Here is a 20,197-nt window from a genome sequence, read left to right as displayed (position 1 = left end):
GCGGTTTAATGCCTGCCTTCGGCCCAGGGTGTAATCCTGAAATCCCGGGATCAAGTCCCACATCGGGCTCCCTGCATGGAGCCTGCTTCTCCCTCTGCCTGTGTCTCTGCCTCTCTCTCTGTGACTATCATCAATAAATAAATAAAATCTTTAAAAAATAAAAGATTAAAATATCATTTTCTTGTCCCACATATAAAATAATTTTCTCATTTGTTACATAAAAAAATGTGCCAGAATATTCCAAAACTTCACTAAAGAAAAATAAATGCAGGGATCCCTGGGTGGCGCAGCGGTTTGGCGCCTGCCTTTGGCCCAGGGCGTGAGATCCTGGAGACCCGGGATCGAATCCCACGTCGGGCTCCCAGTACATGGAGCCTGCTTCTCCCTCTGCCTATGTCTCTGCCTCTCTCTCTATCATAAATTAAATAAATAAATAATAAAAAAAAAGAAAAAGAAATGCATACATACTTGCTTCTTTAACTATGAAATAAAAACCTAATCTATTTTATATTTATTGCACATCACCATATTGAAGAAACAATTCTGTTACATAGTGACTATATTCTCATCTTTTATTTCTGTGAAGTAAAATAAATCTCAAGCCATAGGTTAATTATTAGATAGCAAAGAATTGAAACATTGTGGAAGAATTAAAAGAGTACTACTCAAACTTTAATGTACACACAAATTCACTTGAGAATTTTTATTATAATGTAGAGTCTGATTCAGTAAGTCTGGGGTGGAGCCAAACATAGTAATTTCAAACAAGCTCCAAGGTGACACCAATGCTGCTGGTCTATGGATCATACTTTTAAGGGATTAAACTATATAATTAATCCCAAATTTTAAATGTAGCAGAACAATGTATATTGAGTCAACTAAAAAAAAAAAAAAAAATTTCCCAAAGGAACCATTCTGTTTCCTATTTATGGCATCACCTCAAATAAGAGGCATTTTAGTGTTTCTAAGAGTTGGCTGTCCAGCAGCATTACCAGGCTCAGAAACATACATTCCATCTATCAAAGTCAAGAATTCTTGGCTTCTAAAAAAGATCAAGTCAATATTTATTTGGGATGAGAGTCCGTGAATTTATCCGGGGCTCTAATTGAGATCCAGAAAATGGAAACAGAGTATCAAAGAAAAGAGAGACATTGTTTTAATATTTTTCTTGGAGTTATGGGTATGCCTATAAAATGCAACACACACAGGTGCTTATGTATGAGCATTTATTATATATTATCATATAAAAATGAGTATTAAAAAGGTAAAAGAAACATATGTGAAAAACAGTGAAGACCAGATTATGGACTTCTTAATGACTTTTTTTCTTTATTCTTTTTCTGAAACTACCAAATCTTCTACAACAAGCACACAATACTTTCATTATTCAAATACACTGAAATTAATTACACATGGCAAAATCTATGAGAAGCGTCAGAGGAAAGCACTAATATTAGGTGACTACTCAAGAATTTCTTTTTAATGATAGCTAGAAAGCGATCTAAGGTAAGTATAATAAGGAACAAAGAATTTTAGATGAATTACTTACCTTAGTAAAGTTATTCAGATGGCCTAGTTTTCTCATATTTGATACTCCTTGCAATTTGGCCACATTTTGGAGAATCTCCCTTAAGTTGTCAGAAGGTTCTAGAAGAAAAGACAAGACAAATTAGCATAATCTTAGAAAAGTATTTTCCTAGACAAACACATAAAACATGCAGTATTAAAACTCCACAACTTTGGCTCTTGGTTTAAAATCTTCTTCTCTATCTCAAATCCATCTACTTAGGTGACTTCAAAATCCATGTGGATGACTCATTAAATGACCTTCACACCTCTACTCCACTTATACCTATGGTGTATCATTACCTGGAATTATTTAACCACTAAATCTTAAATTTCAACATCCAAACTATTACTTCTGGCTACAACAAGCGTCAATATACTCGGATCAACCAAAAAAAACAGGACAAAATATATGAAACTATAATTCTCAGAACACTCAACATCAGGAAGTAAACAATAGTGATCCCTGAGAGATGAGAAACACACAAGTGTGCCCTACAATTGCCCCAGCTAACTGTCTTAAGTTTCCAGGCCTTGGTGCTGAAAGCAGAAATCCAGGCAAACAGTTTAAAGACAGAGCTCAGGGTCCAAGGAGATCAAGAAGAATTGGAAAAGAGCATTACACAAGAGAACTCTGAAGATCAGCAAAGGGCACCTCAGGTAATCCATATAGCAATAACTGGTGTGCATGTGTGAAGAAATTAGCTACTCAAAAGAATTAAAAGGAAAGTAGCCTGTGTTCACATATGACTGGGAGCAGTGGCTGTTCCTAACAGCCAGATTGAAAATCTGTACAGTTCATGTGCATTGGTTAAAGAGTATTCAGAAACATGCTCGGTTAAGGTAGTAGGGAACAATCAGATATAGACTAAATACTTCTTTTATGCCCCCTACCAAATCTTCAAAGCAAGACTTGAAAGAATTCAAAGATTTCCAATAACTGTGTCTCAGACCAAAGGTCAAGATTTATAAGAAATGAAAAAATATGAAGTACTAACAAGTCAAAATTCACAATGTTTAAGAGCCAGTCAAAATTTGTCAGACATGCAAAGCAGGAAAATATGATTTATAATAAGCAGAAAAATTAATCACAGAAAATGACCCAGAACTAACAAAGATGTTTGAATTAGTAGAAAAGAACATTAAAACAGTTTTTATAACTATAGTTTATATGTACAAAAACTTCAGGAGAGGGATGAAAGGTATAAAAATCACTCAAATTGAATTTCTGGGAATTAAAACTAGGTCTAAATGAAATATGTCAGATGGGAATAAATGCATAACTTTTATAGAAGATAAAAACTGCAAACTTAAGACAAAGCAATTGAAATTGTCTAAAATGTAATACAAAGAGAAAAAATAAATGAACTTCAGAGAACTGAAGGACTTCAAGTAGCCTAATATAATGACAAAATGTATTAACAGTAGACTTCAAAGGAAAGTAATGGAGGACAGAAAAATTATTTGAAGAAATAATGAATGAAAACTTTCCAAAGTTGATGAAAATAAGCCAATAAACCTAGGAAGTTCAACCGATCCCAAGCATAAAAACATGAAGAAAACTAAACCAAAGTACATAATCACATTGCTCAAAACCACTGGCAGAGAAAACCTTAAAAGTAATTATACTATAAAAAAGTTACATGGAGAGGAACAAAGAAAAGGTTAGAGCAAGATTTCTCATGGGAAACAAGGCAAATGAGAAGATAGTAGAGCAACATCTTCAAAATACTAAAAGAAAATAAAATGCTTTAAAAATGTAAAAACAAGGGCACCTGAGTTGCTCAGCGATTGAGCATCTGCCTTTGGCTCAGGGCATGATCCCCAGAGTCCGGGGATCAAGTCCCACATCATGGTCCCCGCAAGCAGTCTGCTTCTCCCTCTGCCTATGTCTCTGCCTCTCTGTATCTCTCATTAATAAATAAAATCTTAAAAAAAAAAGTAAAAATCTTAGCTCACTTGCTTTACAAAAATGGGCTATAGCCACGTAAGTAGTTCTGTGGCTGATAGTCTACCAACCTCCCTGGAATAGAGTGTCAATTTCCACAGGCTGCTACAAACTCTTTTTCTAATGTATTCAGCATCCTATTTCTTAAAAAAAAAAAAAAAAAAAAAAAGACAAGCTAAAGAAGAAAAAAAAGTATAAAGAGTATCACATTGCTGATATTTTAATCTAAGAGCCATGATAACTTTGAGGTTTTTATCTGTTAAAACAAAGCCAAAGAACTATTTGTTTTGAATTACTGTTTTTCTCAGCAAATGAAACTGCATTGTCCTATTTTACATTTAGCTTGCATCTGCCTATTTTCCTCCATTCTGTTATACTCAGTGTTAGCCATGACAACCACAAATTGGTTAGTGCCAAACCACTAAGCACACTACATATCCCAGCTATTTCCAAGCACTTTAAAATTGCTACATACTGAGGTCTTTTGATTTTAGAGTATCTCCTACAAATTTTGGATATATAAATATTTTTTAATTCCAATGTAACTCAATCTAATGTTGTTGAGAACATGTCTTTGTAATTAGTGACTTTGAAGTTATCTTAAAAGTGGAATAAAAACAGCTCATCACTAGGTGGAATCAGATTTCACTAAAAAGAACTGCAAGGGACCATGAATAAGTCAATGTTAGTATTTAGTAGTATCTTTTCATTATTATAAATGGTATCTGGAAAGATTAAAGAAGAAAAATTATAAGTAAGCCAATGGTGTCAAATGATTAAACTATATTTGAGAACTTTTATACAAATTTTATAACCCTCATGGTATTTAGAACCTACACCAGTAGCAAAATCAGAGTTAAGGTCATTAAAGCTAGTGTGAAATTCACCTAATGGAAAGGTGTAACTAACCAGTTCATATCAACTTGTAAAGATTTTCAGGCACCAAAGCTTCACTGAAGTGATGACACAGATACTATTATGTAATGATCTGATTGGGCCAAGAGTTAAGATCATTAGTCTGTAAAGATTTATTCTTCACAAAGGTTTGTAGATTTCATTATTGCCTATTTTCTAGGTACAAACTGATTATAGACATTTTTGAAAAACCACAACCTTGTAACAAAAATAAAATCTCATATAAAATCTGAGTTCATTCAGTCAACAAATAATATTTAAACATTTATTATAGTCAAGTACTATTTTAGGTGAAATGTATCAATCACTGAGCAAGAGATATCCTTCATTTAATAAAGCCTAAATACAAGTGGAAGAAAACTAACAACAGTAACAACAACAACAACAAAAAATCTCCATGCACACAATCTGAAAATCAACAGGTGGTAAGAAGTCAACACTGGATCAAATGTCTGCCTAATGAATAATGACATAAAATGAACATAACACACAAATAATACAGGTGTTACAGTTGTCAATCTAATTCAAAATAAACCAGTCTTTCTCCTTCCTTTTCCTTACCCTCCTTCTTTTTTACATAATTAATTCCCAGGAACCCCCAACTACCAACAACTTTCAAAGTTTCCTCATAACATATTTGCTGAAAAGCTGTTTCCTCCCAGAAACTATGGTACTTCCTAAAGGATTCAGGGCCATTTACAATGAAATACTATGTAATGCTCATGTGCTACAATGTTCCCATGTAAATAACAGGTTAAAGTCCCCTGGAAATGAAATGAGAAATCCTTGGTTTCTTCCTTACCTGCTAGATCAGGAGTCTGCAAACTTTTTCTGTAAAGATCCAGACAGTAAGTATTTTAAATTTTGCAGGACATAAAGTCTCTGTTGCAACTACTAAACTCTGCTGTTGTACCAAAAAAGCATTTGTACAATGAACGTGGCTTTATTTCAACAAAGTGGATTATAGTCTGCCAACCCCTGTACTAGATAGTCAGAACTTAAACTAGGAGAAGTATTGGGAAAACCAAGCTCAATGTGGTTTTTACTGGGGGCTGGAGTGTATGGGGAAGAAACAAAAAGAAATTTAGGAAAAAGTTTACCTCTTTTGTTTTTCCTACTCTCATTAATGTTTCCAATTTAGCTTCTTCAAAACTATCTACTGATAACAGTGCTATGTGAGAAATATAAAGCACAAATGAGATAATCAGGATATTTAGGAAACCCACAGCTGCCTAAGGGGAAAAAAATTGTGGCTGGCTGGCTATAATGGCAAACCATTCAAAAGCAAGGAAGCAAAACACAAAAGAACCAGTAGAATGGCAGTGGCTCTTTTCCTCTTATTGTGTAACTTATAAATCCTGAGTGTTCCTGATGAATCTCTCCAGGGGTAATAGAATAACTGTAGTCAATTCTAAATATCTAGTGATTTAGTATTATTTAATAAACACATATGCATATACACATACATACGAAAAACATCAAGAGAAAACTACAGGAGACAAACCTTTTATCTAGATCAATGTATCTACATACATATACATATACACTCATTTCCCTCCAGCCCAATTCTCCATGTAGGTGCGCACACACACAGATGTATGTATATACTTGTGCGAGTAAACATGTATTTACTTTAAAATGTTTTCAATATTTACTGGTTTGTAACATACTGCAATAAATTTTATGTATCTTTACCTGTTAATAAACATACAACATAAAATTGATTTTTAAATAAATTAAGGTTCAAATACACATAGTAAATGACCAGAAATTACTGGCATAGTTATTTGGGAGTATCGTAAACAACTATGGAATGAAAACACCTAGATTTGAATCAATTTATTCACCTACAAACCACACAGCTCTGGCTAAGTCACTTAATCTTGTGGGCATCCAATTTTTCCTACCTATAGTGAAAATACTAATTACTTACCTTGAAAGCACTGTTAAAAGATGTGAGGTGCTCAGCACAGTGCCCAGCCCATAACAAATACCCAATAAGTAGTAGAAAATAGAATTAAAAAAAATTTTTTTTGTAAAAACAATTTTTATGAATTGTGAAAATTTTGTGCTTGGCCCAAGTAAATGTTCAACACTTACATTGGTATGTTTAAATTACTGAGTTTTTATGTTTTAAAGCATTACTTTTATGATCCAAGATTTGCTTGTTTGCTCATTTTCTTTTAAAGATTTTATTTATTTATTCATGAGAGAGAGAGAGAGAGAGAGAGAGAGAGAGAGAAAGAGAAAGAGAAAGAGAAAGAGAAAGAGAAAGAGAGAGAGGCAGAGACACAGGCAGAGGGAGAAGCAGGCTCCATGCCAGGAGCCTGACGCGGAACTCGATCCCAGGACTCCAGGATCATGCCCTGGGCCAAAGGCAGGCACTAAACCACTGAGCCACCCAGGGATCCCTTGTTTGCTCATTTTTAAGGTAGAAACTGTTATCCTATTTGCCTTCTTGACAATTTCAAAGAGGAATCAGAAGTGGGAGCAGAGTTGAACAATATTTTCAGTCATTTATTTGTGAATATACCTGAAAAAATGCTAATAAGCAACAAGCTAGTGAAGTAGGGGGCATAAAAATTTAATATGACAATGTTAAACTTGACTAAACCGGTAAGTACTTAATGTCTTTAATATTATCTAGGATTTCTGGAAGCAGACATTAATGATTAAAAGTATATGGGAATTACTATGGTTGGTATTACTTTTGCAAAAGCAAGCAGCAAATCTGTCCCCCTCCACAAAGACACTGGGAAAGCATCTTCTCACCCTTACTCATAGATCAAAAAGTTGAGGAAAAACTGCTTCAAGCCCTCACATTTCCTGAAATTCTAACAATTATTAATATCAAAGAGATAATTTAGTAGAGAAAGGATGTATCCCACTGATAGCATCCCGAGAAAAGGACTTTCCTTTTACCTCTAATGCAGAGAACTCAGAACTTCCAGGAGAGCCTGCTTTAACGTTTGGATTGCATAGGAGAATATTTTTTCTTATACCAATGACAAAATATGCCCCTTTCTAACTTTCATCCATTTGTTCTGGTGTAACCATATGGAATGCAGAACAAGTATCATCTTCCCTCACATACTGAAAATGTTTCCTCTCCATAGCACGTAATAATCTTTTAATCATTGACATATTTTAAATATAAATACTGTAGTAGACATGTGCAAGGAAAATCTATCAATTACTACTGCCAGCAAACCACTTTAATTATAATCTTAAATGTTAGGTTTATCATACTAAAAACTGAAAGTTTTCCCATAGAGTTGTTTTAGAAAATGATGGACCTGAAGCATCTCCTGAGAGGGAATGATCTGGATAGAGGCATGGCTAATGGTAAGATGGCACTAGGTTTCTTGAGCCTGGCCTGCCCTCTGTCTAGCCAATTTGGGCAAAAATCCTTCTCATTCTCAAAGTCTTGCTCAGACAGATAAAAGTTTTCCCTAACCTATAAGCTCCCTTCTTTATGTTCCCATGACACATCCTTCATACCACTATTGTAGCAGTTATGATAGTGTAGCTATCCTATCTGCCTGGCTTTCAATTTACACCTATTGTTTCACTATAATTATTAATACTACCTCCTTTCACCCTGCAAAGTATCCCACATTGCATTGTAAATGAAATCACTCTAAGTATAGTTAGACTTCAACTATTGTTAATAAGATTTTCTTACATGGGGCGCCTGAATGGCTTGGTTGGTTGTTTGACTCTTGGTTTTGGCTCAGGTCATGATCTCAAAGTCTTGAGATCAAGTAAGTAAGTACAGAGTCTGCTTAGAATTCTCTCTCCCTCTGCCCCTCCCCCTGCTTGTGCAAGTTCACTCTCTCTCACAATTTTTTTTTCTTATAAGACCTGCATTCTATTTCTTTTTGCCCAAGAATAGAAGAGAACACTTGCTGAGTTCTTATTCCCATGTCCTACTTGTATAAATAATGATGGCAGGAAGAGGTGAAGCGACTTCTACTGATCTGTAACATTTTGAGATTGTCTTCCCAATGACTGAGGGGTTCAGATCTCTTTCCATCCACTTCAATTTTGGATTGTCCAAGTTACCTCACCTCACACTTTTCCCTATTTATTCAAAAATACATCTTCCTTTTTAGAATTCCAAAGAACTGCTCATTTTAAGTGACTTCAAGGGGAAAAGATTTATTTATCAATGGGGGGGAGGTCCTTGTTGAAGGTTATCATTTTGTACCTTTGACTGGATAAATTAAGTAAGTGATAGCTACCAGTTCGCTGATGTGATTGGTTTACAATGGTAGGAACAAAAATCATGTCTTCAATTGGTTTACTACAAGCATGTTACATAATAACTTTAAGATACAGGCCAGGATTGCCCAAGGTACAAAATATGAAAAACAGAGTCTGGTGTAAATGATTCCTTTGAACAGAACTTTCTTTTTTTAAAAAAGATTTTATTTATTTATTCATGAGAGACACAAAGAGAGAGAGGCAGAGACGTAAGCAGAGGGAAAAGGAGGCTCCCCACAGGGAGCCTGATGCAGGACTCAATCTCAGGATCCCAGGATCATGCTCTGAGCCAAACCATAACCACTGAGCCACACAGGCACCCCTTTGACCAGAACTTCTATTAAAAGATGTATGAATATCTCTGAAACTAATAATACAGATTTGTTAATTAAAATTTTAAAAGAAGAATATATAGTCTTAACAATTAGAATTACACATTCTATAATCTTTATCTCAAATCATAACTTTGAATAAATTATTAAAAAATTGGGGCATCTGGATGGCTCAGTCAGGTAAGCATGTGACTTGATTCTGGCTCAGGTCATGATCTCAGGGTCATGAGATCAAGCGCCAAGTCAGGCTCTGTGCTATGTGTGAAGCCTGCTTGAGATTCTCTCTGCTCCTCCCCTGCTTGCACTCTCTTGTTCTCTCTCTAAAAAATCTTTAATCTTAAAAATATAAATGCTTAAAATATTTTTAAAATATTTTTAAATTTAACTTTAAATGACAGAATATTCTTCCCAATGCCCCTAAAGAAAAAAATCTTAACATTAAGATTATATAATGGGAATAATATAGTAGGAGCACGGTTTCCCCACTGGATTGTACATAGCCATTTTACTACTTATATAATTAAAAATATAATTGTGTTCTATAAAGGATAGCTTTGACCTATTCTGGAAGTAGCTCTATATTTAAGTTTTATTCAATTATACATTTCAGTGATCACTATATGCCATATACTGTGCCAATGCTAGGCAAGAAATATTAATAAACATAAGACATGGTCTCAGCCCTGGAGATCAAAATTAAATGAGAAAAGATAAGCACATAAACACTTAATAGTACATAACAGAGAGATTGGATTGTGAGAACAAAAGAAAAGAAAAGGGCCTGACAGACTTCACTAGGCAATAAGACAAGTGAGAAAAGGAAACCTGTCTTTTTTCACACATGCATGCCTGGCCTCTGACACAATGCCAGGCACAGGGTGGGTTCTCTTTATTGACAACCCAATAAAGACCCACTGAAAGAGAGACTGAAAACAGGAGACAGGGATCCCTGGGTGGCGCAGCGGTTTGGCGCCTGCCTTTGGCCCAGGGCGCGATCCTGGAGACCCAGGATCGAATCCCACATCAGGCTCCTGGTGCATGGAGCCTGCTTCTCCCTCTGCCTATGTCTCTGCCTCTCTCTCTCTCTCTCTGTGACTATCATAAATAAATAAAAATTAAAAAAAAAAAAGATTGAAAACAGGAGACATAAAATGGAAAAGAGCAGCATGATTAAACAACATAGAAACATGAAAAAAATGCTATTTTCCTTAGGAAATAACAAGAAATTCTGCATTCCCAGAAACAAGGTGATAGGGAATAAAATAAAGGGAAGATGCATTCCAATGGCCTTATAACATATACTAAGAAACTTAGGAACCTTTGGGCAAAGGGTAATTACTAAGGGAAACATTTATGCAAGTAGACAGCATAATCAGTTCTGTGTTTTAGAAATTCTGAGAACTTTGGAAAACAGACTGTAGGGAGGAGAAAGGCAGGTATAAATAGATGTTACAAAATCTTCCATGCAAGAAACTTCATCAGTAATGAAACCAGAGATCGAAGAAAAGTAGAGGATTAAAGACAGAAGGAAAGGTAGAAAGAGGAATCAAGGATAAATCCAGGTTTCTCAACTGGATAACCTGAAGTAGGATACTACTTACTAACAGAGAATACTAGAGCAAGTATAGATTTAGGGAAATTTTTTTTTACCATTTGTAGTAATAAGCAGATGTACCAGAAACAATAACAACAAAAAACACAAAAAAACACCTCATAATGTTCTATGTTAAAATGCTAAGACAAAATAATTTGAAATTTGGCCTACATACATATAAAAGACACTTACAACTGGCCAGTGGTTTTCAAATTTGTGTCCCTAAGAAATATAAATATAAAATATAAATATAAATAAAAAATATAAATATAAAAAATACTGATTTCAGAGCTAAACATGCCTAGAAAGGGACCCGTAGTAATGTGCATTTACAGGAGGCACCCCAATGATCCTTATACACACTAAAAAAATTGTTTTTAATATTTATTTTAGAGACAGAAAGTGAGTTCAAAGGCATGAGTGGGGGGAAGGGCAGAGGGAAAGAATCTTCAAGCAGGCTGTGTGCTGAGTGGGGAGGCCCAACTTGGGCTTGATCTCAAGATCCTGAGATCATGACCTGAGGTGAAGTCACGAGTGGGACACTTAACTGACTGAGCCACCTATGCACCCCAAAACACACTAAAATTTGAAACATGCAACAAAGACTGCCACAATGTTATGTAAGTAGATTCTGATATCCCTTTGGATTATTTGATCTGAACTCTAAAGACATAATTAGCTCTTTTATGAAGTATGCTTCTGTATCATTTTCAAATAAGAATGATACACTACAGGGGATCCCTGGGTGGCGCAGCGGTTTGGCGCCTGCCTTTGGCCCAGGGTGCGATCCTGGAGACCCGGGATCGAATCCCACGTCGGGCTCCCGGTGCATGAAGCCTGCTTCTCCCTCTGCCTGTGTCTCTGGCTCTGTCTCTCCTTCTATCTCTCAAGAATAAATAAATAAAATCTTAAAAAAAAAAAAATGATACACTACAAAACATCCACTGAGACAAAATAAATTACTAATACATATAGCGAACCTACAAAAATATGCTAATATTTTTACATGAATAATCTTTTAATGTCCATACCAACCATTTAAGGTAGGGTACCATCTTCATCCCCATGTTAAGAAATGAGTCACAAGAGACATTAGTTGCCTAAAGCCACATAAATACCAAAACTGACAACAGAATTAGAACCTAAGCAATCTGATTCTAGTTTCTACTTATTCCCCAGAATACAAATAATCACTCTACAGTCTACCTCATCATACTGCCTTTCATAGGATAATGTACGTTTAGCATATACAAGTTTGTAATTACATTTACTTGTGACTGATACTTATCTCCCCACATTCTATTTTAGTTCACTACTGTGTCATCCTAATACCCAGAACAATGGATGACACACAGTAATCACTTAGAAAAAAATTACTGAAAATATTATTCAGAAAATATTCATAAAAGCTTTAAAATATACCAAGTTCTGTTTCTTGATCTAAGTGCTGGTTTCACAGATGTTCAACTTGTGAAAATTCATTCAGCAACATACATATATATTCAGTTCTCTCAGTAAATTCAACAAATAGTGAAAAAGTAAAAACAGATTCGTTATATTATCAGATATTACAGAATACATTTATTCTCCTTTTAAAATAAACAGGAATTTGATACTTTACCTTGACTTTGCACAATATGGCATTTATAACAAAAGAAGTCCCCACCTCAGAACTCTGAATATTAAAATACAAGAATTTACAAAGTAATATTAACTTATAACAATAGCTACAGTACAGATGTATGTAAAAGAGGAGTAAATAAAAAAGATCATGTTGCATTAAAATGTATCTATTTTACAAGTCTGGGGAAGCCTGAGTGGCTCAGTGGTTGAATGTCTGCCTCGTCTGCCTTTGGCTCAGGTCATGATCCTGGAGTCCTGGAATCCAGTCCCACATCGGCTCCCTGCAGGGAGCCTACTTCTCCCTCTGCCTGTGTCTCTGCCTCTCTCTCTCTCTCTCTGTGTGTGTGTCTCTCATGAATAAATAAAATCTTAAAAAAAAAAAAAAAAGGATTCCCCTAAACCTAACCAAAACAATCTTGCTACTGCTTTGAAAAGGAATCTAAGAACAAACTTCTTTAATACAATTAATAAAGTAACTACCTTCGCCCATTCAAATTAGTCAAATACACAACATTTTTAAAGGAAAGCACCTTGGAATATAAAAAAGAAAAAGGTAGAAATTCAAATTATCTACCTCCATAAAAATCACCTTCCTAATCCTTCTCTGCTCCTTCCCCATACTTCCAAGCACTGTATTTATTCATGACATGGTTTCACGCCAGAAACCATTTCCCCAGGTTGCAAAAGATGGATAAAGAACTAAAGCCTAAAATTATTCATCTTACCTAATAATTCTCTAATCGTTCCATCATTATTTTTATATGGTAAATGATTTGTGAATTTATAAAGATTTTCTAGTAAAGATGATTCAGGTGTTTTAGGTAGAAAATGAAGAGTAGCTTGATAGGAAAAAAAAAAGTATGAAGTGCTTTCTTAGAATTCATTTCTTACCCTTTCTCATTGATGTCTATAAAATTAGAAGTCAATGGAATGCTTGGGCTTATAACACAGTTATGAGGGATCCCTGGGTGGCGCAGCGGTTTGGCGCCTGCCTTTGGCCTAGGGCGCGATCCTGGAGACCCTGGATCGAATCCCACGTCAGGCTCCCGGTGCATGGAGCCTCCTTCTCCCTCTGCCTATGTCTCTGCCTCTCTCTCTCTCTCTCTCTCTCTGAGTGTGACTATCATAAATAAATAAAAATTAAAAAATAAAAAAAACACAGTTATGAGATAACTGTGGTAGAGAACCGTAACAAAATCCACAAAGCACTTTTACTTTGTACAAGCACAAAGTATACACAAATACATATAGTACAAAGAAAACATTTACCAATCTACAGAAGTGGCTGTCATTCAAAGATCTCTTTGTCATGACATTTATTTTACTGTCATTTTTTGTCAGAAAAACAATATGAAAATTACTGTCTGCAACTAGAGCATTTTCTAAGATCGTAAAATTAACTAAAAGTAATTACCATATAAAAATTTAATCACGGATGTTGTGCTACAATCTCTATGTCTTAATCTACTATATTTACAAAGATACCTGTAAAATTCAATGATTTTAATTAACTTGCAAATAATGTGTACATTTACATATATGTACTTATGTACATAACTCTGTTATAAGCCTAAGTATTCCATTGATGTCTAATTTTATAGTGAGAAAGAGATGAATTCTAAGAAAGCCCTTCATACATTTTTAATTAAAGTAATTTTAATTTCAATAATTTTCCACAGCCCCTTAATTAGAAGTCTTTTATTACATGAGAAAAATCCTGTTCGCCTCTAAAACAATGCACCCATATAAATGAAGCCTGTAAGAAAACAGCTCAACCTAAAGCATAAGACAATTGTAATATATACCCAGCCTATTAGAATTATTTAGAAGTTAGTTGTACTGTTTGCTTGTACAGGTACTTTTACGTTTTTTTTGTTTTGTTTTGTTTTGTTTTAACGTTTCTATTTTTCTCTACCCAACATGACTATTTATAGTTCAGATCACTTGTCTGACAGGTGGCTTCTATGAGTGTAATGAAAGGCTTCCCTCTTTGAAACTAATAAAGGAGCAAAAGGGTACAAATCACTTTGGCTGTGGGGCATTTCATTTAGTGTGGGTTAGAAATCTGTTACAATGTTATTATCTAACATTTCCATTTGTATTTTTATTCTACATTTTATCTCATTCTAATATTTCTACCATTAAAACAGTTATTCATTATTTATCATTCATCTTTCTTTCCCTAACTAGCTCTTTTACCTATCTTTAAAAAAAAATGCTTCTACCAGTCTTTTCCATTTTTGAAGTGACACTATTTCTTTCTTTTACCAAATCTCTTTGAAATTCAAGCTAATTAATTCTTACCTCATCACCTCTTAACTTCATCGATCTAGGCCACTGTTCCACTAAACTTGTCCTCAAGTTTACTACCTGCCCAATGCAAGCGCTTCTTCTCAGCTTTTCAAACTCCCTGGCTTTTCTAAGATATTAGCCAAATTCACCTTTCCTCCCTTGATGTTTGTAATTACACTGCCTTGGTCGTCCTTTTTTTCCCACTGTTCCTTGTATATCCCCTTAAAGGTGTATTCCTCCTCCCACTTCATCATACCCTTTAACACAACCTCAAAATGAACTATTGGGACTACATCAAAATAAAATGTTTCTGGGGTGTCTGGGTGGAGCAGTTGGTTAAACATCTGACTTGGTTTCAGCTCAGGTCATGATCCCAGTGTTGTGGGATCCCTGCATGGATCAGAGCCCCTACACTGGGCTCTGTGCTCAGCTTGGAGTCTGCTTAAGACTCTCTTCCCTCTGTCCCTCCCGACTCTGCTCTCTAAATAAACATTAAAAAATTAAATAAAATTTTAAAAAACTAAACTGTTTCTACACAGTGAAGGAAACAATCAACAACACTGAAAGGGAACCTACTGAATGGGAGAAGATATTTGCAAGTGGCATATATAATAAAGGATTAGTATCCAAAATATATAAGGAACTGATACAAGTCAACACCAAAAAACCAAATAACCCAATAAAAAGTTGGCAGAATATATAAAGTTATTTCTCCAAAGAATACATACAGATGGCTAATGGAAACATGAAAAGATGCTCAAAATCACTTATCATCAGGGAAATGCAAATCAAAACTACAATGAGGTATCATCTCACACCTGTCAAGATGCATAAACCAACAAAAGAAAAAAACAAATGGTGGCAAGGATGTGGAGAAAATGAATACTTCTTGCACTGTTAGTGGGAATGCAAACTGGTGCATTCAGTGTGGAAAACAGTATGGAAGTTCCTCAAAAAAATTAAAAATAGTACTATCCTATGATCCAGTAATCACACTACTGGGCGTTTACTCAGAAAATGCAAAAATACGAATTCAAAGGGATACATATACCTCTATGTTCACTGCAGCATTATTTACAATAACAATATTATAGAAGCAACCCAAATATGCATCGATAGGTAAATGGAAGAAGATGTGGGGTACACATATACCTTCATATATGTATATATATAATGGAATATATATATGTATTATATAACGGAATATTCTTCAGCCATAAAAATATGAAATCTTGCCATTTGCAGTAACATGGATGGAGCTAGAAAGTATGATGCTAGGCAAAATAAGTCAGAGAAAGAAAAATACCATATGATCTCATTCATATGTGGAAATTAAAAAACAAAATAAACAAGTAAAAAAAAAAGAGAGAGAGAGAGAGAGAGAGAGAGAGAGAGAGAGAGAGACAAACAACTAAGAAGCCATCTCTTAACCATAGAAAACAACCTGATGGTTACCAGAGGGGTGGTGGGTTGGGATGATGGCAATTAAAGAGTATACTTAGGACGAAAAAAGTAGAATAAAAAGGTTTTAATTACAAAATATAAAGGGGCAGCCCGGGTGGCTCAGTAGTTTAGTGCCGCCTTCAGCCCAGGGTGTGATCCTGGGGACCCGGGATCGAGTCCCGTGTCGGGCTCTCTGCATGGAGCCTGCTTCTCCCTCTGCCTGTGTCTCTGCATCTCTGTCTCTCTCATGAATAAATAAATAAAATCTTTAAAAAATATATATATATATATAATAGCCCAGGTCTACCATACTCCCAGGCAGCAGACAAGGCAAACTCAACCATCAACCAGCCCTGATAACCCACCCGCCAAACCAGATAACTGTCCTTAGCCTGTGTAAACTAACAAATTTAGAGTACACAGGCAAAAATCACAAACAGAAAAGGAAACATGAAAGTAAGTCATTATAAGCAGAAACAATAAACAATAAAACAATCCAAAAAAACTTGAAATGTAAGAATTATCATATATATAAAAACAATAAAATAACGTTTTATGTATCTAAGGCACGGGGTGGGGAAGGGTGAGTGTTGGCAAGTTTGGTTCATAAAGGGTCAGGATATAAGTATTTTAAGCTTTTAAGGTCATTCGATCTCTGTCACAATTACTTAACTCAGCGGTTGTAGCACCAAAGCTGTCATGGACAATGCTTAGATGAGCATGGCTGTCATGCAGCATTTCCAAGCCATATCTGCAAGATTTGCAAGCCATAACTTACAAACCTCCGATTTAAAGAAAAGGACTGAAAATATAAGATTCAAGAGAGCACTTATTTAAAAAATTACATTCATGCAGAATTTCTTGAAATAATTATGATTAAAATAAAAACTCAGTGGAAGGATAAACCAAACAAACACAGCTGAGGAGACTTAATTAACTGAAAGACACATCTGAAGATAATATAGAGAATGTAGCCCACAAGAGAAAAGGAGATGAAATATATTAAAAAAAAAAGCTAAAAAAAAAAAAGAAAAAAAGAAAGAAAAAAGATGAGAGATCCTAACATGCATTTAAGAATTCCTAAAGGGAAAAAAAAAAAAAAAAAAAAAAAGAATTCCTAAAGGAGAGAAAAATGCAGGAGATGCAATACTCAAAGAATAAACATGTAAACTTATTAAAAATGTTTTAAGATTTTATTTATTTATTTATTCATGAGAGAGAGAGAGAGAGAGAGAGAGAGGCAGAGACACAATCAGAAAGAGAAGCAGGCTCCATTCAGGGAGCCTGATGTGGGACTCCATTCCAGGACTCCAGGACCACACCTGGGCTGAAGGTAGGCGCTAAACCACTTAGCCACACAGACGACCCTTTATTAAAAATGTTTAAAACCAGAGCAAAAAATTAATGCAGACAGAAAAGTCAAAGTATCCAGAAATAAAAGCAATTTGATTCACAGTTCATTTTTTATGTATAAAAAAAAATCAAAAGTGCGTGAATCTTGTATGAATCCTGACTCAAAAGATACCTACCAAAAAATGGTATCTGTAAGACAATCAGGAAAACCTGAATGTTAACTGATTAGATGAGATAAAGAAATTACTGTTAATTTACTTATGTTAATGGTATTGTAATTATAGATTTTTAAGTCCCTATCCCTGAGAGATACATACTGATGTTATTTACAAATGAAACATTATACCCCTGGGATTTGTTTTAAAATTATCCATGAGGTGAGGAGGAGGATATATAGCTGAAATATTGTTCTATACATTTGTAACAGTTGAAATGGGGCAATACATGAGGGTTGCTATACTTCTTTCTCTACTTAAGTCTACGTTTAATAATTTTCCTAATACAGTATGTTTAATAAAAGTCTGATAATCCCAATTGTTACAAAAGTATGATTCAGGAGCAACTCTTAGATATCACTCCTATGAAAATACAGATAGACACAGGAGATAATATAGACATATACAAAGAGAAACATAAGCAGTCATTCTACTACATCAAGTTATATAACCTAGAGAAACTTAGGTAGGAGTACCATAATCCATGTGTAAGACTATGTATAAAGTCATTGTTTATAGTATTTGTAATAGCAGGAAACTACAAACAACCCAAATGTCCATGATCAAAGAATGGGTAAATAACTATTATTTATAACATCTGCCCTCTGGATTTTTACCTAAGCATTTGCCAGACATTGTGCTAAGGTCTTTGAACAAATTTTTTAACTTAATATTTACAATAACTTTGTAAGATGCACAATATTATATCCCTTCTCACATAAAAGAGAATTTAGGCTCAGAAAAATAAATAGTATGTCAGATATTTCCCTGCAGTATTATGGAGGAAGGATTCAGATCTCTATCTCCCCCACTACAAACACAATTTTCATTTCACAGTAATAATTAGGAATGCATATTTTTGAAAAAGAAACAATATGCTAATCTTCTAAGCAAAATAGTTTAAACTGATATTATAAAAAATACACAGGGCAGCCCGGGTGGCCCAGTGGTTTAGCGTTGCCTTCAGCCCAGGGCGTGATCCTGGATACCCGGGACCAAGTCCCCCGTGAGGCTCCCTGCATGGAGCCTGCTTCTCTCTCTGCCTGTCTCTCTCTCTCTGTGTCTCATAAATAAATAAAATCTTTAAAAATAAATAAAAAATATACAGTAATAAAAAGGAAACAGTAGTTAATTCAGACTTGTACAAATTACCAATAAGGTTGGAAAGAATGTTTATTTCACATAATTTGCAATTCCTATTTTATATGTATACATGTGTGTAAACATACAATAATAATAAACAATGGGGAGAGGATGTTTCTGATGGTTTATCTCAAACAACCTCCTTAATATTGTTGTAAGTCTCTTCAAAGTACAGTAACAACTGATCTACCTTTAGTATATGCAGAACCCTTTTCTTTTTAAAAAAGTCTCACTACATTAAGTCCTCTATAAAATGTCTGCCAACTAACTCTAGGTGCTTATTCAGCTTTAGCTTTAAGCTTCCACACGAGTAAACTTCAACAGCACTAGTTCATAACCCACGAAGCCCTTCTTTAGTGCAAAGCTTTGGCTTACTAAAAATGCTCAGTTCAGATCAAGGGATCAAATGAAAAAATAACAGTATCAGTTAAGAATCACATACATGTGTTATGTCTAGTAATTAAACTTCTACAACAGTGTTTGAGTGTTAGGATTACACTCAAAAACTTTCATCTACCAAGTATTTTTTAAAGGCAGATCACAAAATAAATAAATAAATAAATAAATAAATAAATAAATAAATAAATAAATAAAAGTAAAAAATAAAAAATATTAAAAAAAGGCGGATCACTAGTCAAAATTTTTCACAATATTTCTCTTAATTTATTTTAGGCTATTACAATGCCCTTGCTGTACTTAACTAATACTTTCTCTGAGAAATACTAACAGTAAAAAAAATACAACTTAATAACAGTTAACTCCTCCTTCTTTATTTGCTAAAAGTGCAAAACATCGCTCAATCCACAAACCAAAACCTAGACATTATACAATTATATGGCAAAACAAGTTTCAAGTCTACTGTCAATCCTAGTACTGCTAGGAATCCTACACCAAGGATTATGAAGCTGCAGTGACGCTCAAGGGAAAGAATTTCATGAACCCTGGGCAACCCCTGCCACAGCTCACACATTTATTTGTCAACCTTAAAGTATGATTTTACTTTACCAAAGATGCAAATGTACTTATTCTAAAATTTCTGTAAAAAATATTCAGAACCCAGAACATTGCCTGGCTGGCTCATTCAGAAAAGGATGTGACTTTTGATCTTGGGGTCGTGAGTACAAGCCCCACGTCAGGTGTAGAGATAAAATAATAATACTAATAATAACTGTGCACAGAATTAAAAAGCAAAATCTGGTAAAAAGTAAAGATTGTTAGCTTGAATGACCAGCTGAAACAACCGAAAATCTAAGATGCTAAAAGAGAACATATTGCAAGAATCTCATTCACTTAAAAAAAAAAGTACAATTATAAAAATATGTAAGTAAAAGTTGTGATACCAAGACAAGACTTTCCCCAAAATTCTGCCTATAAGCTACTGTGCTTACTTATCAGAGTTCATATTCAGAATAAAAATTTTAAAAACATTACAGAGAATAAAGGTAAAATTAACTTCTCCCACAAATAAAATTAACTGCTCCATTCCTCTATCTTCCCTTTCCTTTAT

General features: G+C 34.6%; 1 protein-coding gene across 6 annotated transcripts in view; it reads right to left on the bottom strand.

The window, feature by feature from the left end:
* RICTOR (RPTOR independent companion of MTOR complex 2) overlaps window positions 1-20,197 on the bottom strand; it is a 111,540-nt gene that overhangs the window by 73,513 nt on the left and 17,830 nt on the right. For 5 of the 6 annotated variants that reach the window (XM_072757041.1, XM_072757040.1, XM_072757044.1 and 2 more), the window contains one exon: window positions 1,550-1,647. In XM_072757041.1, the coding sequence (XP_072613142.1) occupies window positions 1,550-1,647 (98 nt within the window). Of the gene's footprint in view, window positions 1-1,549; window positions 1,648-5,231; window positions 5,256-20,197 lie in introns of those variants that run through there. The other variant, XM_072757045.1, reaches the window with a different exon arrangement.

This window comes from Vulpes vulpes, chromosome 4 (genome assembly GCF_048418805.1).
Source record: "Vulpes vulpes isolate BD-2025 chromosome 4, VulVul3, whole genome shotgun sequence".
NCBI lineage: Eukaryota > Metazoa > Chordata > Mammalia > Carnivora > Canidae > Vulpes > Vulpes vulpes.
Note: the sequence above shows the minus strand (reverse complement) of the source record. Positions and strands in the feature narration are given on the sequence as shown.